Source organism: Patella vulgata, chromosome 7 (genome assembly GCF_932274485.2).
Source record: "Patella vulgata chromosome 7, xgPatVulg1.2, whole genome shotgun sequence".
Taxonomy (NCBI): Eukaryota; Metazoa; Mollusca; class Gastropoda; family Patellidae; genus Patella; species Patella vulgata.
Window position 1 is genome coordinate 16,502,614 of NC_065885.2, and position 24,961 is coordinate 16,527,574.

The 24,961-nt window shown below is 37.5% G+C and overlaps 2 protein-coding genes across 4 annotated transcripts; both read left to right on the top strand.

Annotated features, from left to right (window-relative positions):
• Window positions 1-1,786: 1,786 nt before the first annotated feature.
• On the top strand, window positions 1,787-24,260 carry LOC126815253 (protein IWS1 homolog; the record flags this gene model as incomplete). Its single annotated transcript, XM_056102249.1, has 3 exons — window positions 1,787-4,131; window positions 4,541-4,658; window positions 24,105-24,260. Coding segments are annotated over 3 exons (2,484 nt in total), but the record flags the coding sequence as incomplete, so codon positions are not given.
• Window positions 7,447-22,200, top strand: LOC130010539 (formin-2-like). 3 transcript variants are annotated; one of them, XM_056102490.1, is made up of 12 exons: window positions 7,447-7,772; window positions 10,924-11,073; window positions 12,845-12,913; window positions 13,052-13,075; window positions 13,532-14,557; window positions 15,958-16,054; window positions 16,330-16,447; window positions 16,904-17,030; window positions 17,275-17,393; window positions 17,761-17,843; window positions 18,428-18,540; window positions 19,108-22,200. In XM_056102490.1, exons 2-12 carry the CDS (start codon window positions 11,010-11,012, stop codon window positions 19,437-19,439), a joined length of 2,172 nt encoding a protein of 723 aa, XP_055958465.1. In that variant the 5' UTR covers window positions 7,447-7,772; window positions 10,924-11,009; the 3' UTR covers window positions 19,440-22,200. The 3 variants fall into 3 exon arrangements, with proteins under 3 accessions (XP_055958465.1, XP_055958464.1, XP_055958466.1); XM_056102489.1 differs by having other exon boundaries at window positions 13,532-14,300; window positions 15,647-16,054; XM_056102491.1 differs by lacking the exons at window positions 13,532-14,557; window positions 15,958-16,054 and adding an exon at window positions 13,308-13,331 and having other exon boundaries at window positions 16,404-16,447.
• Window positions 24,261-24,961: the final 701 nt, after the last annotated feature.

Below are 24,961 nucleotides of genomic sequence, written 5' to 3' on the forward strand. Positions count from 1 at the left end.
TTATTATTCTTGCAGGAATATCTAAGCCAGGAAGTTACAGAGGGCATGGTTGTCTGGGCACAGTTACCAAGGTGCCCAGTGTTGTGGCCAGTAAAGGTGCTCAACGTAGATAAAGATTTGTGTACTGTGCTGGTTAAAAGTGACAATGCTGAGTAAGTAGTCAATTTGTGTGTGTGTACCTCATAACAGTATTAAAATATGTTTTTTTTCCCAGGATCAATGACATTTATTGAAAAAGAAGTTATAAAAGACATTTGTTATTATTAAAAATGATACAATCTTACTTTTCTCAAAGATAAAAGGAACTGTGAGGAGCCATATTGTAGTATACAAAAATTGTTTTCAGATTTACTATACATACTAAGGATACACATCCCTTTCCTGGGAACCTAAATTTGATCAAGAAAACTGCATTGGGTAAACACAGATTTGTACTGACATATCTTCGTTGTCTGATGTAAACCTTGTACCGGTATACGCTTTTTTACCTTTTTTACTTTGGAGGTCACAGAGAGTTATTATTTGTAAATCATTTTATTACAATTAATTAAAATTCAAGTAAAACACTTCTTATGTGTTATTTACTTTTAAAACATGGCAATTTACCACATTAAAGTAAAAAGAAAAGAGGTTTGTTAGGTCTCCTAAAAAGCGTATACAAGGTTTTCATCCGACAACAACGATATTTTCCACTTATTGAAACTAGTGGAAAGATTTTTTAATTTTCATTGTTCCTTAAGTTTGTTTATCTTTTTTTGTATTATTATTTAGTTCAATATTTCATTTACCTCCAACAAGGCTAGTCTCACAGACTATGAGATGGTTTCAGGTACCAACATATGGAAATTCCACATAACTAGTTTTGTTTGTTTTATGTATGTCTTTGTCTTTTACTGTTTTTAACAGTTTACTTTGTGTGGATATTTTTAATTTTTTATTTGGAGTCGCATGTTCATACTCGCATCCTTCATAACCTTTATATTCTTTTTATGAAAACCGCTTATTATATTTATATTATCAAATTGTTAATGAAATTATTTATCAATATTTACTGTTAAATTTATCATAGAAATTATTTTTTATTCATTGTGATTTGTTCTTTTAGGTAAATTAATGAAAAAGAACTTGAAAAAAACAGTTGATTGCTTCATTGAGGATATTTCCTGGACAACAGGTAAATCATTGGTACAAATCACTGAATTGATTCAGCACTCAGACACATTTCACCCTAATTTGTTATTTATTCCAAGAATTCTTAATTATGTTATCCTTGTTGGTGCTCCTTTTTGCATGATGTTGTTTTTCCATCGGCAGCAGTGTCATATCGGCCTTTATCCTAAAAGTTTTTTTTTTAGATAGATTTGATAATTTTGTAAGTTCTCAATTATATACTGAATTGACATCAGATTTGATACAAATCCTCATTTCTCATTGAACAAATTTAATATAGCTTTACAATAAAGTGTACATGTTACGTTAAAAGTGTTATAAATTGTAAGATATAGTTCTGGAATTCTTACTTATAAAATTCTGATTTTCTGCAGATGAAATGAAAACACCATTTCTCGATGTGACACCAACCCAGACTATTTGCACATCCTCGACAGATATTACACTACCCCGAAACATTGACACACCAACCAAGGATGTGGCACCAACCCAGAACATGTGTGCACCAACCAAGGATGTGGCACTAACCCAGAACATTGACACACCTACCAAGGATGTGACACCAACTCAGAACATTGGCACACCAACCAAGGATGTGGCACCACTTGATAACATTGACCCACCATTCAAGAATGTGGCACGAAACCAGAACATGTGTGTATCAACCAAGGATGTGGCACTAACCCAGAACATTGACACGCCTACCAAGGATGTGACACCACCCCAGAACATTGACACACCAACCGAGGATGTGGCACCACCCCAGGACATTGACACACCAACCAAGGATGTGGCACCACCACAGGACATGGACACACCAACCAAGGATGTGGCACCATCCCAGAACATTGACACACCTACCGAGGATGTGACATCACCCCAGAACATTGACACACCAACCAAGGATGTGACACCACCCCAGAACATTGACACACCTACCGAGGATGTGGCACCACCACAGGACATTGACACACCAACCAAGGATGTGGCACCACCACAGGACATGGACACACCAACCAAGGATGTGGCACCATCCCAGAACATTGACACACCTACCAAGGATGTGACACCAACCCAGAACATTGACACACCTACCAAGGATGTTGCACTAACCAAGGATGTGACACCAACCCAGAACATTGGCACAACTTCCACAGATATTTCACCTGCCAAAGATCTAAGAAAAGGTACACTATCCTTAGAGGAGACCACTTCACTACTCCATGACATCATCATGGACAAGTTACCTGAACTTGAGGATGACATCATCGTGGACAAGTTACCTGAACTTGAGGATGACATCATCATGGACAAGTTACCTGAACTTCAGGATGACATCATCATGGACAAGTTACCTGAACTTCAGGATGACATCATCATGGACAAGTTACCTGAACATGAGGATGACATCATCATGGACAAGTTACCTGAACTTGAAGATGCCATCGAAAGTACTAGTGGTTCAGAATACCAACCTAGCCAATCGGAATCCTCCGATGGCTCTGATGAAGAGCCAGAAAAGAAAAGTTCCAAGATTGTTGAAGTTTTATACCCAAACTGCTCAGAGTCTGATGATGGTAGTGAAATATATCCAATGCTAGCATCATCATTTAAGGAAATAAAGACTGTTGTAGGATCTAGCAAGGAGGTATCCAGTAAGGAGGTATCCAGTAATGAGGTATCCAGTAAGGAAGTATCCAGTCAGGATAGTTCCAGTGATGAAAGTTTAGATGAGGATTGTATAGTTCGGGAAAAGAGTCATCCAGGCATTTATATTTCAAAACTTCTGAAAGCTGATACAACCAAAACTGGATTAAAAAAGATAAACAGAGTTTACAACAGTTACCAGTACTGTGGTTTGTGTGAGGAGAAAGTCTCCAATTTTGCCCAACATATAGAAAGGAACAAAACAAAGATTGAACACGCCAACTCAGCTGAAGTTAAGGAAATACACAATGAAACTGATAAAAAACAGAAAGATAAGTTACGAACTTTACTTAGAGGAAAATTTAACAATCAGTACAATATGAAAACTTTGCAAAAAGGTAGAGGTGAAATCTTCCTGGAACGTCGTCCTTCGTCATCCTTCAGTTTGCATGATTACGGTCCTTGCCCAGGCTGCCTTTTTTGGATGTCCAAACAGTTGATTAGAAAACACCAGAAATCTTGTGTGGCCAAAGCAGAATCTCACAATATACGTCCATCATCTGCGCATTTACTAACTCAATCAGACACAATTTCTGGGAGGATACAACACATTGCAAGCTCTAATCTCGTAAAAGAAGTCTTTCAGATCATGCACATGGACGCAATAGGAAAGGTTGTACGTGAAGATAGTTTGATTATACAGCTTGGTAATCAGTGGATGGAGAAGAATGTCGGCAATAGACTTAAGAGAGGAAGCTACACTTCTCAGATTCTGAGGTTAGTTGGAAGATTACTGATTAACTTAAGAAACATTAAGCCATTGCCAGCTGGAGAGGAACAGAGCCTTTGGAATTATCTGAAGCCATCGCATTTTGATGCAATAGTAGAAGCAACCTTAATGACCGCTGCACCAGATATGGATGACGAGGAAGATTTGAAGAAACCGAGCAATGCAGTCAAACTTGGTTTTGACATCAAGCGTCTTCTTAATGGTAAAATAGGACTGTCGATTATTAGGGAGGATAAAGCAAGCCGAGCTCATGCCGAGGATCTTCTCAAGACCATGGAAGTGTACTGGGGGACCAGAGTAACAAAGTTGTCTCGTGTCTTATTGGAACAAAGGCACTATAATAAGGACCAACAACTCCCAGAACCTTCAGACATTGAAAAGCTTAACAGAAGTTTAAGTGACTCCATCAAAAGCTTGGACTTGACAGTGCAAGACTTCCAAAACTTCATTCATGTTGCTGAAGTGATTTCAGCTAAGTTGGTTATGTACAACCGAAGGAGAACTGGAGAGTTGCAGGCTATAAGGTAAATACTGAAGATCTTGTGATACTTGATCTTTTGACAGTTTGACTTTTGTTGTGGAAAAGTTTATTGGTGGAAAGCAACATTTTTTTTTATAACCGGTATATGTGTATAATGAGTTTTTGTACTGTGGTCATAATGGTATCTTATGTGTATAACAAATGTTTTGACTTACATTATTGCACTATCTAGTTACACAGCACTATTTTCAAAATATCTTTAAAAAGTTGAATGTTTATGTCCAGTGCTATTGGGCAAAATAGACTGCAGCTGGATATCAGGAAATATTGATTTGGAGTGTAAACAAATTTCAGTACATGACATACTTTGTTATCTACCTTTTTTCGTTCTGGTAGTTTTTCTTTACAGTCATTTATGATGATTAAAGACTTTTGTAAATCTCTGTTTTCAGATTGACTGACTACAAACAAAGGAAGAAAGGACAGTGTGCTGAACATCTCCTTGGACAATGCAGTGCGTTTGAAAAGAAACTTTTGGAAAGCCAGGAAGTAATGACAGTGAGAGGAAAGGTAAAGGTAAAGGATATTTGTGGTCTAACTGGGTTACATAGTGTCCATTATCTACTGTGCTTCTCTATCTGTGACATAGGGGGATATTTGAACATGAACTCTGGGTTGCATAGTGTCCATTATCTACTGGGCTTATTTGTCTGTGATGTTTGGGGATATTTGTGGTCAAACTGGGTTACATAGTGTCCATTATCTACTGGGCTTATTTGTCCGTGATGTTTGGGGATATTTGTGGTCAAACTGGGTTACATAGTGTCCATTATCTACTGGGCTTATTTGTCCGTGATGTTTGGGGATATTTGTGGTCTAACTGGGTTACATAGTGTCCATTATCTACTGGGCTTATTTGTCCGTGATGTGTGGGGATATTTGTGGTCAAACTGTGGGTTGCATAGTGTCCATTATCTACTGGGTTTATTTGTCCGTGATGTGTGGGGATATTTGTGGTCAAACTGGGTTACATAGTGTCCATTATCTACTGGGTTTATTTGTCCGTGATGTGTGGGGATATTTGTGGTCTAACTGTGGGTTACATAGTGTCCATTATCTACTGGGTTTATTTGTCTGTGATGTGTGGGGATATTTGAACATGAACTCTGGGTTACATAGTTTCCATTATCTACTGGGTTTATTTGTCTGTGATGTGTGGGGATATTTGTGGTCAAACTGGGTTACATAGTGTCCATTATCTACTGGGCTTATTTGTCCGTGATGTGTGGGGATATTTGTGGTCTAACTGTGGGTTGCATAGTGTCCATTATCTACTGGGTTTATTTGTCTGTGATGTTTGGGGATATTTGTGCTCTGTAGGTTGTATGGTGTCTAACTAATGGGCTTATTTGTCTGTGATAATTAGAGATATTTATGCTCAAACTGTGGGTTGCATTGTGTCCATTATCTACTGGGCTTATTTGTCCGTGATGTGTGGGGATATTTGTGATCTAACTGTGGGTTGCATAGTGTCCATTATCTACTGGGCTTATTTGTCTGTGATGTGTGGGGATATTTGTGGTCTAACTGGGTTACATAGTGTCCATTATCTACTGGGTTGATTTTTCCGTGATGTGTGGGGATATTTGTAGTCTAACTGGGTTACATAGTGTCCATTATCTACTGGGCTTATTTGTCCGTGATGTGTGGGGATATTTTTGGTCAAACTGTGGGTTGCATAGTGTCCATTATCTACTGGGTTACATAGTTTCCATTATCTACTGGGTTTATTTGTCTGTGATGTGTGGGGATATTTGTGGTCAAACTGGGTTACATAGTGTCCATTATCTACTGGGCTTATTTGTCCGTGATGTGTGGGGATATTTGTGGTCTAACTGTGGGTTGCATAGTGTCCATTATCTACTGGGTTTATTTGTCTGTGATGTTTGGGGATATTTGTGCTCTGTAGGTTGTATGGTGTCTAACTAATGGGCTTATTTGTCTGTGATAATTAGAGATATTTATGCTCAAACTGTGGGTTGCATTGTGTCCATTATCTACTGGGCTTATTTGTCCGTGATGTGTGGGGATATTTGTGATCTAACTGTGGGTTGCATAGTGTCCATTATCTACTGGGCTTATTTGTCTGTGATGTGTGGGGATATTTGTGGTCTAACTGTGGGTTGCATATTTTCAACTGTGGGTTGCATAGTTTCCATTATCTACTGGGTTTATTTGTCTGTGATGTGTGGGGATATTTGTGGTCTAACTGGGTTAATAGTGTCCATTATCTACTGGGCATATTTGCCTGTGATGTGTGGAGATATTTGTGGTCTAACTGTGGGTTGTATAGTGTCCATTATCTACTAGGCTTATTTGTCTGTGATGTGTGGGGATATTTGTGGTCTAACTGTGGGTTGCATTGTTTCAACTGTGGGTTGCATAGTTTTCATTATCTACTGGGCTTATTTGTCCGTGATGTGTGGGGATATTTGTGGTCTAACTGTGTGTTGCATAGTGTCCATTATCTACTGGGCTTATTTGTCTGTGATGTTTGGGGATATTTGTGGTCTAACTGTGGGTTGCATAGTGTCCATTATCTACTGGATTTATTTGTCTGTGATGTGTGGGGATATTTGTGATCTAACTGTGGGTTGCATAGTTTCAACTGTGGGTTGCATAGTGTCCATTATCTACTGGGTTTATTTGTCTATGATGTGTGGGGATATTTGTGATCTAACTGTGGGTTGCATAGTGTCCATTATCTACTGGGTTTATTTGTCTGTGATGTGTGGGGATATTTGTGGTCTAACTGGGTTGAATAGTGTCCATCAACCTATTGGCTAATCTGCCCACAACATGCAAATTGCTGTATGAAGTTTCTATGGATACTAGAAATTGTCCTGCCAACCTGCAATAAGGAACAGGTATTCTTCCCAACTTGGCCTTGAGCTCTTTATCAAAGCAGCGTTATGCACTGCAAAATTTGTAAGCAATACATTTAGCTGAGTATCACTTTTTAAATCAAATGCTTAATACTTGTTCAATGCAGATTGAAAGCAATTGATAAGATATAAAAATGTGAAAAAAAATTGTAACATAACCATTACAAATTTCTTTAAAATTGGGGTGCAACTCAAAAATTCTTTTAGGATTAAAAACCTCACAAAAATGGACACATAATGTGCACAGCATAAGTACATATTATACGTTCATAACCCCACAAGTCAAAAACAACACAAGTACCTGTGCGTCAGTACGCTCTCACCCATTGGAGTACTGTGGTTAATGGTGAGTCATTTCTGTATTTCTGGGGTGATTTTGACTTATGCGTTGCAACTCGTAAAATTACCACTTACATTTCCTCGCACGGTCAAATCATTGCATAAAATCGGACAAAGTGTGACGCAACCCATAAAATAACGGACGAAGTTCTGTCCGCGTTATCGTCCGTGCAAAACGGTCAAGACCGTGTGAGAGAGCAGTAAAATGAAGTTAGTTCCCTTTTTTTGGATCGATTGTCCAGTCTCAAATTTATTCGTAATTGGATAACCAAGACTATTTGAACTCGGTGAGATGTCCACACATGCGCAATGATCACGACTACAATTTGAGCTGCAAGCACGTGGTTGCAAGTGGATAAAATAAAGCTGCAATCTCACAAGCTTTTTTCATTATCAGAGAGTAAGTTATATTTTTTTCTTATTATTGTAGCGTTCGTTTAGATTAAATTACTTATTTCTATTTCATATGGTGTTTTGAGCGTATGTCTGAAACTAAATCTGGGGTTATTTGGCCGACAAGAAACTTCTGTGGCACTGACTAACCACGTCACATTTCACAGCCGCCATTTTTATTTTTTTTTCTCGCACTTTTTCGTTTTCATCTCGGAAAAAGTCATATTCTGATACTCCACTCTTTGAATCCAACCGTTCATGTTGTTATGATGGAAGAAACATTCATGAATCAAGTATTGTCAGGCATATATATATTGGATATTCTCGTCTTACTCATTTTTTTGCTGGTCATTTTTATTGGATACCAAGTCCTAAAATTGTGCAAAGAAATTTATCTCCAACTTGTTCGATGGGATCCATCATTTTACAACATTAGGAGATAATCTCATTGTGTGTCTTAATTACAAACTGTCTCAACTCTCTGTTTCTTATATTCAGGTAAGAATATTGATCAAAGTGGTCACGTAAGAATGAATGTAGGACATTTGCCCCCCCCCCCCCCTGGACATTTGCCGTCCCGGTCTTCTGCCCCCCTGGACGTCTGCCCCTCCTACTAAATGAAGAGGACATTTGCCCCCCCCCCCACTACCATTTTTCGTGGGATATGTTTAATTGTTTATGTGTTGAATATAATAAAAAAAATAAACAAAATTTTAACACATTTTATTGATAAACAAGCCAACAGTGAGGCTGATGTCCCCCGCCGAAATAGGAAAATAATTAGAGGACACATATAAATTTATCACAAATTATCTTTTACAAAGTATTGAACAATCAAACAGTATATCTTTACTTATAGTCTAAGCATACAATGTTTTTGATGGAATAATTATAGCATATTAAGGGGAAAACATGCTCTATGCCTACAGATCTAGAGTTTGGTTGTATCAACGGGTCTATTTTCCATCTTGCTGCAAGTTGTGCAAAGTTCACTGTTTTCTTTCTGTCATTAAATGTCAATTCATTATTGCATACTACATATTTAATTAATTTATAATAGTTTCTTTTTCAATTTGTTTTTTCTGCTTACCATAAGCGAAACGGACAGACAGACAAACAGACAGACGGACGAACCCATTTTAATAGTTCCCTGCTTTCTTCGAAAGGCGGGGGACAATCAAAGTAGGAGAGTTATTGTTTTCCAAAGTCTCGACCAATCAAATTGCGTATCGCTCTGCTTACCCTGAGCAGAAAATGCTCATTATCAAACTTAGTCAAGGTATTACTGTAATGAAACTATACACCAAGTTTCATCAATCTCACTTAATTAGAACTAAAGTTATCGTGTCCCAAAGCATCAACCAATCAAATTGCTTATCTCTGCTTACCCTAAGCGGAAAATGCTCATCTTCGAACTCCATCAAGGCATTGACCTAATCAACACATACACCAAGTTTGAACATTCTAGCTCAATTAGGAAGAGAGTTATCGTGCCCCAAAGTATCAACCAATCAAATTGCTGCTTACCCTGAGCAGAAAATGCTCATTATCAAACTTAGTCAAGGTATTACTGTAATGAAACTATACACCAAGTTTCATCAATCTCACTTAATTAGAACTAAAGTTATCGTGTCCCAAAGCATCAACCAATCAAATTGCTTATCTCTGCTTACCCTAAGCGGAAAATGCTCATCAAGGCATTGACCTAATCAACACATACACCAAGTTTGAACATTCTAGCTCAATTAGGAAGAGAGTTATCGTGCCCCAAAGTATCAACCAATCAAATTGCTTATCTCTGCTTACCCTAAGCGGAAAATGCTCATCTTCGAACTCCATCAAGGCATTGACCTAATAAACACATACACCAAGTTTGAACATTCTAGCTCAATTAAAAGTTATCGTGTCCCAAAGCATCAACCAATCAAATTGCTTATCTCTGCTTACCCTAAGCGGAAAATGCTCATCTTCGAACTCCATCAAGGCATTGACCTAATCAACACATACACCAAGTTTGAAAATTCAAGCCCAATTAGGAAGAGAGTTATCGTGTCCCAAAGCATCAACCAATCAAATTGCTTATCTCTGCTTACCCTAAGCGGAAAATGCTCATCTTCGAACTCCATCAAGGCATTGACCTAATAAACACATACACCAAGTTTGAACATTCTAGCTCAATCAAAAGTTATCGTGTCCCAAAGCATCAACCAATCAAATTGCTTATCTCTGCTTACCCTAAGCGGAAAATGCTCATCTTCGAACTCCATCAAGGCATTGACCTAATCAACACATACACCAAGTTTAAACATTCTAGCCCAATTAGGAAGAGAGTTATCGTGTCCCAAAGCATCAACCAATCAAATTGCTTATCTCTGCTTACCCTAAGCGGAAAATGCTCATCTTCGAACTCCATCAAGGCATTGACCTAATAAACACATACACCAAGTTTGAACATTCTAGCTCAATTAGGAAGAGAGTTATTGTGTCCCAAAAAGTGTGACGGACAGACAGACGGACAGACAGAAGGACAGACAGACGGACAGACAGACAGACAGACAGACAGACGGACGAACCCATTTTAATAGTCCCCTGCTTTCTTCGAAAGGCGGGGGACAAAAAAAAATTAATATAAAAATATTTTCTGAAAGCAGTAAGCCACTGCATACGGTTCAAGTGAATTTGTCTACAATTTTGTGATTAAATCAGCCATAAACTTCCAGGCACGTTTGCACAAGGTGTGCGCTGACGGCCGTGATAGACTGAAGACAGTGGAAATTTGTGCAAATGTCCAGGGGGGCAAACGTCCGTACACCCGTAAGAACAGCCACTTTGTAATTAGTCAAAAATATTAGACGACAAGGAGCTCTGTTGCACTTCGACTATACCTTGCCGTCTAAATGACGTCTGAGCTTCATTCTGTCTCTACCTTGTCAATGCAGTGCAAACAGGATTTCATGTTAAATTGTGATCTTACCGTGCATTGGATTCAACCGAATTCGCATTTTCCGGATAGGACAACATGTCCACACTAAAGTCCATTTACTTTGTAATTTGATAATGTGGCTAAGACAATAAGGTATGGAAAAGGCTGTCTGATATTCAAATAGCTTATATTCATTGAATAATTATTAATATTAATTTTTGGTTTTTGTATCTAGCACTAAGATGCCTAAAAGGAAAGACTCCTCAACCTTTGTTTGGGCTCCATTACCAGGGGCAATTATGTGGCCTGTTTTACTAGTAAATGAACAGGAGCCTAAAAAGAAAAGTTCTACTTCTTCTGTTTTTTGTAACTGCGATCAAACGGAGTAAGTATCGTAATGAAGATTTGTTTTTTTGGTTGGTCCTTTGATTGAACGTATCTTGTTCAAGTTGTCAGCCCATTTCATGATATTTAAATGTATTTAAACCATACTGAATTATAACATTTTCCACATGTGTAATTGTGTAAGGGATCTTGATAGAATTCTTGAAAGTTCCCCCTTAAATACGCCACTGTGTTTAAGTGTTTTGGTGGCTGTTAAAGAAATTAAGGGATCTAATTTTAGATCACATGTAAAAATTTTAACTTAATTAACTTTTCACCAGGTTCATGGTAAAATCTTCACAGATTGTACCATATAGAGAAAATTACCATCTCAAGGATTCTGGCACAAGTATACTTTATTGAAATTTCGTTAATTTTCTTAATTGTTAATTTTTCTTTGCTCAATTTGAATTGCTTTTGGAATAAGAAAATCCAGCATGATTAGATATATAATTGATTTTGATGTTTTATTTTGTTTTTACTAATTTGTTAATGTTTCAATTTTTAATTGTTGAAAAATATTTGTTGATTTTATCTTCAGGCCTAAAAAAAAAGGGTTCTGTTTCCGGTAACCCGACCGACCCTCTACAAATACCGCCGACTGACATTTTTTTCGGCGAATTATGAAAATAAAAAATTTTTTAGACCCGGCGACTGCCTGGTTTTGCCGCGGAAAAGTGAATTAGCCGACACCATTTTAAATAATCCTTAAAAAACAGCATATTACTGCTGCATTTGCGTTGTAAACACGTCCACTAGCTCAAAAGTTACGCATAACGGTGATCTCGCTGTTATTATCGGTACTTAGTTTTATTTCTAATATACTGAGTTGTAAAGTTTCTTTCTATACTTGGTTCAGCTAAAAGGAAACGAATGTTTTTTTTACGAACGAAGACAATGCAAGACGCTGCTTTATTTTCTGTAGAATGCAACGTTGTATTAATTTATCAATAAAACTATTGCTGATCATGGCAATTTTTATTTTTACTTAAATTGTAGATTTCTAAACATCGCAACGTACTTCTTTTTTCTGAAATCACTTGTGGTATAATTTTTAAACCTCCGCGCATGCGCAGTATAAAACGTCTGTTTCAGCTGATAATGATAACTGATAATGATAGCTGATAAATAATGGATATTATACGATGTTGCGTATATTTTAGTCGCTGTCGGGTCTATTTTATACAACGCTGATGTATAAAATTAGGCTTTAAAAGTAATTTAGGCCTATACATTTAATAGGCCGCCTCTTTTCTTAATTTTTGGAGGAAATAAACGACCCGTGCCGTACGGTATGGACTACCTGCTCTGCCAACTACGGCAACACGATGCTGATGCGATGTTATAAAAAGTAACATTTAGCGTCAAAACTCAAAGCAAACACAATTTGGGCAAACGAAAGGATAGAACTAAATATTAATAGTGTAGTGTTATAATATTTATAATTTGAAAAAAATAAGATAAAATAAAAATAAGAACCGACCGACCGAGTCTCGGGTTATAGTCAAAATGGCCCCAAAATTTGGTCATAATGGCCCCAGAAAAATGGTCAAAAAGGACTGCTACAATACATCGCAAGAAATTTCCAACTTGCGATAATCAATAATTTTCTGAGCCATATTGCAAGACTTACTTTTATGTTTATGCTAACTTACAAAGGGACATTGCACTTGCATCCAACACTTTGCAATTTATTTTTTAAAATATAATTAGGTACGTTTTTCGATTTACTTTAGCAATGATAATATAAATCATCCAATTTTTCTTTTTAGAATATCTCAAGAAAAAGAAGAAGTATGACACTCTTAACTGTTTCTTATCAGATATAAAATGGATTGAAGGTTAGATTTTTAATGCTATAAAAATAAAGATATCTGATATCTGCTGGCATTTATAATTTTGTGTAATGGTTGGATTGCCATATTCAGAAGATGTATGGAATTCGAAGTTTCTTTTAACCTCCTTTCTTTTTTTATCAGAGATGATTAACCAGTCATCCCCAGGTATGAATTTAAGTGTACTTGCATTGCATTTTATGTTATAATATGATCGCATACTATTTATATGATTCCAAATCAATTTCAAGTTTTAATTTTGAGCAAACTTGCTTGAAAGGATAAAATCATAGCTGTGCATTTACAAGAAGAAAAAAAGAATCATAGCATAGCTGTACAGCTTTGTGACTTATAAGTTAAAGAATATTTTTAAATTGTATTTTTCTGAAATTTTTGATAGGGTATATTTTATTTCTGAAAATTGGGATTATGATATGAAACTGGAACTTCTTAGTTAAAAAAATAAACTTCTTAGTTAAAAGAAAGCCACATAACATTTTGAATGGGCTCCATAGAGAAAAAAAAGGAAACATACACATTTAACATAGGTGGTTGTATGTCTGCTGCTGCCACCCTCTTGTTTTAATTTTGCAATTGTTTCTCTTGTGTTTTTTTTTTAAGTAGTGAAAAAAAGGTTGCAGGATGAAGGATCATTCACTGCTCAACACGATTCACCACCACCTACAACTCTCCCAGGAGCAACGCCACCTGCTGCACCTCCATCCATAACTCAACCAGATTTATCACAAACCACTACTGGACCAGTATTATTGCCACCTACAGCTCAGCCAGATTTGACACCACCCACAATTCAACCAGTTTTACCACAACCCACAACTCGACCAGATTTACCATCACCCTCAACACAACAAGTTTTACCACAACCCACAACACAACAAGTTTTACCACCACCCACAACTCAACCCGATTCACCACCACCCTCAACTCATCCCTATTCACCACCACCCTCAACTCAACCAGATTCATCACTACCCTCAACTCAACACGATTCACCACCACCCTCAACTCAACCAGATTCACCACCACCCTCAACTCAACCAGATTCACCACCACCCTCAACTCAACCAGATTCATCACTACCCTCAACTCAACCAGATTCACCACCCCCCTCAACTCAACACGATTCACCACCACCCTCAACTCAACCAGATTCACCACCACCCTCAACTCAACCAGATTCATCACTATCCTCAACTCAACCCGATTCACCACCACCCTCAACTCAACCAGATTCACCACCACCCTCAACTCAACCAGATTCACCACCACCTATTATGACACGACCAGATTCACCACCACCCTCAACTCAACCAGATTCACCACTACCCTCAACTCAACCAGATTCACCACCACCCTCAACTCAACCAGATTCACCACCACCTATGACACGACCAGATTCACCACCACCCTCAACTCAACACGATTCACCACCAACCTCAACTCAACACGATTCACCACCAACCTCAACTCAACCCGATTCACCACCACCTACAACTCAATCCGATGTACTGCCAACCACTACTGAATTAGGAACACTAGTAGATTCACTTCCAGGTACCTCATCTGGATGTATTCTTGGTACTTTGCAGTCATGCCAGTCACCACATTCAGATTATTCAGATTCACTTGCATCAAATACCACAGATGTACATACATCTTCTGTACAGGCTAATGGTTCCAAGCCACATCCACTGACTTGCTCAGACTATTCTGATGATCTTGTATCTTCAGATCAGAATATGTCCCAGACAGCGACAGTTGTAATGAAGAAAAATCATATGTTAGTGACAGTGTATGTTCATCGCCACTGAGTGAAGTCTTTCCTATGCTATCTCAAAAGCCAAGTAGCAGAAAATCTGTGAATTTACATGAAGATGTTGTTTGTGAGGAATCCGATAGTGATGATGAAGATGTTAATGAAGAGGAGATAACTAGAGCCGCAGATAAAACAAGTATTTATGTTTTCAAAATTCTTAAAAGCTCAACTTCAAAAAGTGGAAGAAAGAAGAAGATTGATAGGGTATACAACAGCTACCAATATTGTCATTTATGTAAGAAAAAGGTGTCAAATTTTTCACAGCACATTTCTCGAAACCGTAATCTTCAAGCTCATGCCAATTGTGAACAGTTGTTAGATATATTACAAGATGAAGATAAGCATAGTAGAAACAGAAAGTGCACTTTACTGCGTAGCAAATTCAACCATGAATTTAACATGAATACATTAAAGCGTGGTAAAGGTGAAATCATATTAGAAAGGCGACCTCATGGAAAATTTGAATTAAAAGAGTATGGACCTTGCCCTGGATGCTATTTATGGTTGAATCATAAATTACTAAGAAAACATAAGAATGTATGTGTTGCTAAGTGTGATTTTTCCAAATCTGCATCATTAATTACACAGTCTAAAATTATATCTGGACGCATTCACACCAGTCCAAGTCAGACACTTTTAAATGAGGTATTTAGCTCAATGAACATGGATATGATAGGAACTGTTGCTCGCGAAGATCCCTTAATTGTTCAACTTGGGAATCAGTGGATCCAAAAAAATGTGGGAAATCATCTTAAAAGAGGTGCTTACACAGGTCAAATAATGAGATTATGTGCCCGGCTCCTCATCAATCTGAGAGAAATAACACCTATTACAGAGGAACCAATTTTCTGGAATTACTTGAAGGCTTCTTTTTTTGATGATATAGTTGAGGCTACATTGAAAACTGCAAATGCTATAAGTGAGGATAACCTTGAAAAACCAAGCAATGCCCGTAAGCTTGGATTTGACATTAAAAAACTAATAAATGGTAAGATTGGAATATCGATCATGACTAATGATGAACCTAGCAGAAAGGAAGCAGAAGATTTATTAAAAACCATGGAAATTTTTTGGGGGACTAGGGTAGCAAAATTGTCAAATGTGATATTAGAGCAGAGAAAATATGAAAAACACAAGCAACTTCCAAATCCAGATGATATTGAAGAATTGAATAAAAGTCTTGAATGTTCTTTAAAAGGTTTAGATTTAACGACAACTACACTTGAAAATTTTACCAATGTTGTTGAAGTGGTTGAAGCAAAGTTAGTTATATACAACAGAAGAAGAGTTGGTGAACTAGAGGCCATAAGGTATGTCTCTACTGTTAATGTTAATTCCATTCTAGTTGATATCTTTTGTATAGATGTTGACATAAATTTGGTTGAGCCTATTCAAATGATTAATATTTTGCAAACCAGTATATATCGTAGTCATAATTGCAAACATGCTCTACAAAGCTTGGGCATTCTCCTTTTTTGAAATCAACTTTTATCTTGGAATTATTATATATGTTATTGAGTAACATTGTACCTTCTAAGGCTAGTCCATCTTCAGGATTTTCTCTATTTATGAATTTTGCTTTCAGACTTGCAGATTATGAAAATAGGAAAAAGGGTGAAGCACCACATCATTTGGTGGGTCAACTATCAGAGTTTGAGAGGAAACTTTTAACGGAACAAGAAGTTATGACAGTGAGGGGAAAGGTGTGTATTTTCAATCAGATATGATACTTAATTTCTATGAATTAGTAATCTCTTAATATCTTCATTTTCATTAGATTTTAATTTCATTTATATGTATATTTAATGATTTTGTCACTTGCTGCTAATTAAGGTGTCTAGGGTTGGAATCCTAGCCAAGGTATTGATCTTAACTTTGAAATTTTCAGCACGGTTATTCCTTGTCAGTGATGCCGGTCAGAGGCTGACAAGTAAAAATTAAAAAGTCGTACACATAAGAGTGCATGTTAAAGATCTGTGGACCATTGGAAATCGAAAAAGATAGGGTGTGTTTGTGCTGTTGTCTTGGGAAAATTCTTTCATTGCAGAATAGATGGTGAAGGCCAGTTCTCAGTAGCTGGAAATCTGTTCAGTTCAATAGAGCATTAAAACCATTCTTTCCCTCATTGTATATTTAATGTTTCTTTATGCTACTTTCAGACTGGTCGAGGAGTTCCTGTAATTTTACCTGCCATCACAAAAGCACCTTTAAGTTATTTAACTGACAGCTCTGTTAGAAGTGCTTGTGGAATAAGTTCCAAGAATGTTTATGTCTTTGCTGGGAAAGGTAGATATTGACTCTCAGTGTTTTAATTGTCATTGTTAAGTTAATATTATACAATTATTTCGAGGTGTGATAAATCCTTTTATTAATCAAATATAAAGTCAATTATTTTTTGTGACATTGATCAAGCGAAAGTTTGTATCAAGACAGAATTTAGATTTTTCTTTGCCATTTTATATATCCAGGATAAGTCAAGGAACTTTTAGTGGCTAATAGTAATCTTATTCTTAATCTTGTATTATTTCAGGTGAGGGGGTTATAAGAGCATACAATTCAGTTTTAAAGGCTTGTTCTAGAGCACCGTTGAAATCTCCACAGCTGATAACAAGCACCAATTTAAGAAAATACATGGCCACAGTAACCCAGGTAGCTACTTTATAAAGACTTTAATTGGGAGAAAATGCACTATAATATAGCAAAGTAGTAGTATTGTTAGTGATAGAGAATACCCTTTAAGGCATTATCATGGACCAGCTCATAGATAAATTCAGGGGCTGCGGAGCGATTTTTATAGGGGGGGGGGGGGGGACTAAGCCCTAGAGATTTCAATATTGGGGGGGGGGGAGGGGGCTGAGCATTAACATACACCCCCCCCCCCCATAAAAAAAACACCTTTTAGCTGTTTTGGGTTTGTGTGACATTTGATATTTTCATTACCAAAGATATTGGGAAAGGGGGGCGGCTATGCCTTCAATTCCTGAATATTACTGTTTTGGTTTTTTTTAAATTTTAGGTATTTGACCTTAAGCCGAATGAAATGAATTGGGTTTTAGACCATTTAGGACATAGCATGGATGTACATAAGATTCACTACAGGTAAAATAACTGATTATTTTTAGTCAATTATTACTTTAAACCTTTATGTAGTAGCTCATGAAGCCCCAATATATTAGGTGACTCAGTAAAAACATTGTTAATTTCAAAGTTTTATAACTTTTATCAGTAATGATTTTTTTCTGAGCCATCTGCTATATCATTGTACAGTAGTATCTTAGATTCTGAAATACAACTTGCTGGGTTTGTCATTTTCATTATAGGGTGCTGACAATATTCCTAATTGACAATAATCATGGATAAGTTTCTAACGCTACATGCCATATGATTCAAATATTGACATAATTATAAGAATTTAGGTCAGAGAAATGCATAGTTCAGATATGAGCAACAAAATGGACAACATAAAGACACTTCTGATAAATAACTTTATTTTACATATATAATACAACATAGTCGCAATAAAACAAACAGAAATTCGAAGGTAAGAATTGTGTGATTGCAATCCTTCTGATAACCGAAGCGCCCTGTCTGGATCAATTTGCAGCCTTATGTCATCGACTTCCTAATTTATTTACAGTCTGATTGCAAATCAGAATGAATAACATATCAACATTAAATTTCAGAGCTTCAAGTGAAATACTTGAGAAGACACAGATAGCCAAGTTATTATTGTTACAAGACAGTAATCAGATAGGAAAATATAAAAACATGTCTTTGAAAGACATTCAGATTGAAGGTAAATTTTTATGCTTTTGAAATGAATGGACTAAATGGCTAATTCACATGTTTATTCAACATCACTTGCTAGTTACTGTTTTGTGGCGGGTGCTGTGCACAAGGCAGGGTATGCTTACCCCTCCGGAACACCTGATACCACTTTTCATGTCATATGGAAAGTCCACATAACTAGTTTTGTTTATTTTATGTATGCCTTGTCTTTTACTGTTTTTTAACAGTTTACTTTGTGTGGATATTTTTAATTGACTTTAATTTTAAAGCAAAGGATGATTCACGAACTTGTTTTACGAAATTTTTAAATTCAACTGAACACTGCATTTTATACATTTTCCCCATCATTGATCCGGTCAAGTAAAAAAAAGATGCTTGTCGTTCAAATAGCATGAAGACTTAAGACATGTGTGCTACCGGAGTGCATGTTAAAATCCCTCAACAGTTGAAAATTCAAAAAGAGTAGGTCTGTTAGTCTGCTGTCCTGACAAAGTATCCCACATTGCATGGTGAAAGCCTGTCCTCATTCGCCAGTAATCTGTGCACCATTCATTTGTTCAATCATTCCTTTTAGATTTGGTTATGGATGATCAGGTTCAAAGCCCAGTCACAGAAGACTTTGATAAACAGGTGTTTGAAGAGTCGCAAATGGACAGTGACTGTGAGGAAATAAAAGATAAACGAAAGCCTGCAGTTTCAATCAAGGTTAAGTGGACTCCTGAAGAAGACGAAGAGATAAAGCAGCTGTTTAAGAAGTGTATATTAAAGAAAAAAAGACCGTCTCCGAAAGATTGTCAGAAGGCTTTAGAAAGAAGCAAATTAAATGGTGGAGTCTTATGGAAGAGGAAAAAAGATGTTTTAAAAAAGAAAATGTTCAGGCTAATTGATAAGTTGAACAAAAATTGATTCAAATGACCTATCCTAATCTGTTTGTTGTATTGTCTTGCACTAACCTAAGGCCTGTTGTCAAAATGATCTAAATTTTAAATTGGAGTACTGATTTCCTTTTCTTTTCCAAATGGGCAGTATTTCACTTTGGTATTGTTTTAAGGGTATAAGCTAATAATATTAGCTCCAAAGCTTATTTTTTGTTATACAATATATATATATGAATATAGATATGGGTTTTCAGACTCAATTTAGAATTGTTTTTTTATTTTCTTGTAAATCCATCGGTCAGACTCTGACAGTCAGAGGTTTCAGTTTTTTTTAATCATGAATAAAAGTAATAAAAATACTTTTAATATGTACATGTATGTTGCTTTAAACTGAAGAATATGGCAATACATTTATATTGAAGATTGCTTTTATTTTTTAACTGTGCTGCCCTTTCAGAGAGTCCTTTAATTTATGAGATTTGAGGTGCATCAGATATTGTCCGAAGTCTTACCCTATTGTCGGACATTAAGGCTCTGTATTTCGAATACATGATTTCAAAAGCTTTGATGTGAAAATCTTGTAGAGAAGGGGGAGATAATATCTTATTGGCTTGTCCTAAGCTGCGCTCATCAAAGTAATGGGATTTAAGAGTTGCAGCGCATATGTCTGCCAAATATTGGGTCTTGTTCTGGGCTGCAGTCCATCATAGTCGGACACCTGGGCTCATTATTTCAGATGAAGGATTTCAAGGACTCGATTTCAAAACTCTTGTGGAGAAGGGGGAGATAATTTGTCTGTGGGGGTGGGTTGCAGCTCATTTCAACGTATATCTTATTGGCTTGTCCTAAGCAAAGGCGTTTTATAGCTGAGGCGCTGGAGGCGCCAGCCTCCTCGCGAAAAAAATCAAAGAAATTGGAAAAGTAAAACGGGAGAAAAATGCTAAAACCGATGAGAAAAATGAAAATGTACCCTAGTTAGGGGGCCCCTAAAGGCAGGCAAAAGGCCCCCACGTCTAACAAAAGGGCCCCTCTGGCCAAGGGAAAGTGCCCCGAGTCCTAGTCTATCGTTTTCTATACAATGTTACTGTCGCGTCCATTACTGAATGCGAATGCAGTCATTGCATTGATATAAAAATCATCAACCAAGACGCCCCCACCCCCGCGAAAAGGCCCCTCAAAATAGTATAGCCTCCACCATGATAAACCTTAAAACGCCCCTGGTCCTAAGCTGCGCTCATCAAAGTAATGGGATTTAAGAGTTGCAGCGCATATGTCCGCCAAATATTGGGTCTTGTTCTGGGCAGCAGTCCATCATAGTCGGACACCTAGGCTCATTATTTCGGATAAAGGATTTCAAGGACTCGATTTCAAAAATCTTGTGGAGAAGGGGGAGATAATTTGTAAGGGGAGTGGGTTGCAGCTCATTTCAACGTATATCTTATTGGCTTGTCCTAAGCTGCGCTCATCAAAGTAATGGGATTTAAGAGTTGCAGCGCATATGTCTGCTAAATATTGGGTCTTGTTCTGGGCTGCAGTCCATCATAGTCGGACACCTGGGCTCATTATTTCAGATGAAGGATTTCAAGGACTCGATTTCAAAACTCTTGTGGAGAAGGGGGAGATAATTTGTCTGTGGGGGTGGGTTGCAGCTCATTTCAACGTATATCTTATTGGCTTGTCCTAAGCAAAGGCGTTTTATAGCTGAGGCGCTGGAGGCGCCAGCCTCCTCGCGAAAAAAATCAAAGAAATTGGAAAAGTAAAACGGGAGAAAAATGCTAAAACCGATGAGAAAAATGAAAATGTACCCTAGTTAGAGGGCCCCTAAAGGCAGGCAAAAGGCCCCCACGTCTAACAAAAGGGCCCCTCTGGCCAAGGGAAAGTGCCCCGAGTCCTAGTCTATCGTTTTCTATACAATGTTACTGTCGCGTCCATTACTGAATGCGAATGCAGTCATTGCATTGATATAAAAATCATCAACCAAGACGCCCCCGCGAAAAGGCCCCTCAAAATAGTATAGCCTCCACCATGATAAACCTTAAAACGCCCCTGGTCCTAAGCTGCGCTCATCAAAGTAATGGGATTTAAGAGTTGCAGCGCATATGTCTGCCAAATATTGGGTCTTGTTCTGGGCTGCAGTCCATCATAGTCGGACACCTAGGCTCATTATTTCGGATGAAGGATTTCAAGGACTCGATTTCAAAAATCTTGTGGAGAAGGGGGAGATAATTTGTCTGTGGGAGTGGGTTGCAGCTCATTTCAACGTATATCTTATTGGCCACTCGGCAAACCTCGTAAGATTTCGGAATCTAAACTCGGCTGTATGATGAATTCCGCCATATTGGAACTACTTTAAAGGTACCGGATGAAACATGGCTGCGCCCATTCCAAACACAAGTTGGCGACCTATTTGGCTAGCGACCTATTCGACCGATCCAACTGTAAGATAATGACGAAATTACACTTCTATTCTGAGCTGAAGGAATGGATAAAAAATAATATATTCTACTTTCATTTGATAGACATAACGTTGGATTTTATTGATTGATAAATAGAGACTGTTGTCTTTACTCGAAATAGGTTTCCAACGAACAGGTTGCAGCTCGATCGGTCGAATAGGTCGCTAGCCGAATAGGTTCCCAATTTGTGTAATAGCGTCAAGTTTTCCTGTTAAAGTAAACCGGTAGCCGCATCGCAAATGTATGGGCGTAGGTACATATCACTTACTGTCATACATCCGAGACTAGATGTAGTTTACGTAGTTTACGGAATCTGTCGAGATTAGCCGAGTGTCTTATTGGCTTGTCCTAAGCTGCTCTCATCAAAGTAATGGGATTTAAGAGTTGCAGCGCATATGTCTGCCAAATATTGGGTCTTGTTCTGGGCTGCAGTCCATCATAGTCGGACACCTAGGCTCATTATTTCGGATGAATGATTTCAAGGACTCGATTTCAAAAATCTTGTGGAGAAGGGGGAGATAATTTGTCTGTGGGAGTGGGTTGCAGCTCATTTCAACGTATATCTTATTGGCTTGTCCTAAGCTGCGCTCATCGAAGTAATGGGATTTAAGAGTTGCAGCGCATATGTCTGCCAAATATTGGGTCTTGTTCTGGGCTGCAGTCCATCATAGTCGGACACCTAGGCTCATTATTTCGGATAAAGGATTTCAAGGACTCGATTTCAAAAATCTTGTGGAGAAGGGGGAGATAATTTGTCTGTGGGAGTGGGTTGCAGCTCATTTCAACGTATATCTTATTGGCTTGTCCTAAGCTGCGCTCATCAAAGTAACGGGATTTAAGAGTTGCAGCGCATATGTCTGCCAAATATTGAGTCTTGTTCTGGGCTGCAGTCCATCATAGGCGGACACCTGGGCTCATTATTTCGGATGAAGGATTTCAAGGACTCGATTTCAAAAATCTTGTGGAGAAGGGGGAGATAATTTGTCTGTGGGGGTGGGTTGCAGCTCATTTCAACGTATATCTTATTGGCTTGTCCTAAGCTGCGGGTCTTGTTCATCTAAGTCGGACACAAGGGCCCATATACATTCCAGAAACTTGAAAGATAATTTGTCTGTGGTCGGTGAACTGCAGGTCATATGTCGTACAAGGGACCTTTACACGACGGGCCCTCAAGCTTCTTAAATATAGTTATAGCTCAGTAGACGGGTCTGGTCATGAATTGAAGGCCATACAAGTAAGACGTCTGGGTTTATGATTCAATATTTGTGTAATATTGTGGCATTACCAAACACTCCACTTGTTTCATCATTATTATTATTGTCGTAAAAGTGCCATTGCATGAAATGAGTTGCAACTTGCCTTTTATCTGGATTGATCACCCCAGTTAAATGGGTCAGATAAACCACACCACAAAAATCCATTTGTACGCCCCGCACCTCATAAGTCAAAATCCACATAAGTCGATTGAGCCGGTCTGTCCGTCCGTCCGTCACAAATCGTTTCCAGAGAATAACTCCAAAACTATTCAAGATATTTTCACCAAACTTGGTATACACAACAATAAAATACAAGAGATGTGCCTTTCAGCAAAAGTTTCATCTTCGGATAATTATTTTGTCCGTCTGTCACACATTAATGAGATACTATAGATTTGCCTTTCAGCAAATGTTTCATCTTCCGATAATTATCACCCGCCAACGAAATTGGGTGGGGGATCTACAAACGGGCGGCATCTGTCTTGTCTGTTCGTCAAAAATTGTTTCCAGAGGATAACTCCAAAACTATTCAAGATGTTTCCACCAAACTTGATATACACATTATTAAGATACTATAGATGTGCCTTTCAGCAAAAGCTTCATCTTCCAATAATTATTTTGTCCGTCTTTAGGGTTGGAAAAATAGCCGGCATATTGGCACCAGACCGCCTATAATTTTTGTTTGCCGGCTGGGAAAGAAAATTCACCATTCTTACTGGCACCACTCAATCTTTCGAAAATGTCTATTGGAATGGTGAAATGTATTTTTAGTAAACTCACTGATATGGGAACCCTTTTATGTTTCTATCAAGTTTCCAGAACATCAGAAAAATGATTGAGTGTTATTCTAACACTTATGCCCATGACAGTCTTTTCTTTGGCAATTCTTAGGATTTATAAAAATATTTGTATTGTCACTCTATTGAAAGGTTGAACTATCAAATATTTTTGTGATTAAGCATGTTTGTGTTGATATTTCAGGTGACCTTTACAGTCCTTTAATGTTACATATTGTTTTGGAAAACAAAGTAGTTAAAACAGTTGATTCAATAGATGATGCAGTTCTAATACTTTTTGGTGTTTACTACATTTTTAACTTAGAGTATCATCCGAAAGCATCACAGACCTTGGAGTTCATTCAAGGTGTGTATATTTTTTTAAAATATAATTATTTTGATTTAAACATATATTTTAATTTTAGTGCGATTCGACATATATTTTCGGAGTTATTGCCCTTGATATACCGGAAATACGTTGGAAGTAGCTTAAAAACACAATAGAAGCCATAGTTTTTGTCAGACTTTTATGAAATTAAAGGTGTGGGTGGTGTCCACAAAATCTCATGAGAGTTACTATACGTGATATTCCGAAAATATGTTAATCAAGGGCAAACAACTGTCCAAAAATTTGTTGCTGTGTGGGCGTATGTCGCCAGCTGACTCTGACGTCTTGTTTTTATTGAAATTGGTAATCCTTCATGGCATGAGATAATCTTATACATATGTATATATCCTAGAAATATATTCTTGCTGACAGTGAGAAATGCATTGAAAAGTACCAGTGGGCGTTATGTTTTGGTAGGAAATCCAGATTTTAGATTTATCTGTGAATGAAATTGTGCTCTTATCTGGATTACTATATCTATTAGAACTTGTTTAACTATGACTGATACTTTTTGTATTACTATTTTCAGAGCACTAATAGGAATCAATCCTGACAATGGTTCGAAAAAAACGAAAAGACTAACAAAGAAAGGGTGTGTTTCATCTAAAGTTATCTCATTGGCAAGTCATATAAATGATTTTTCAACATATTTGTTTTTTGAAGACAAATACTTC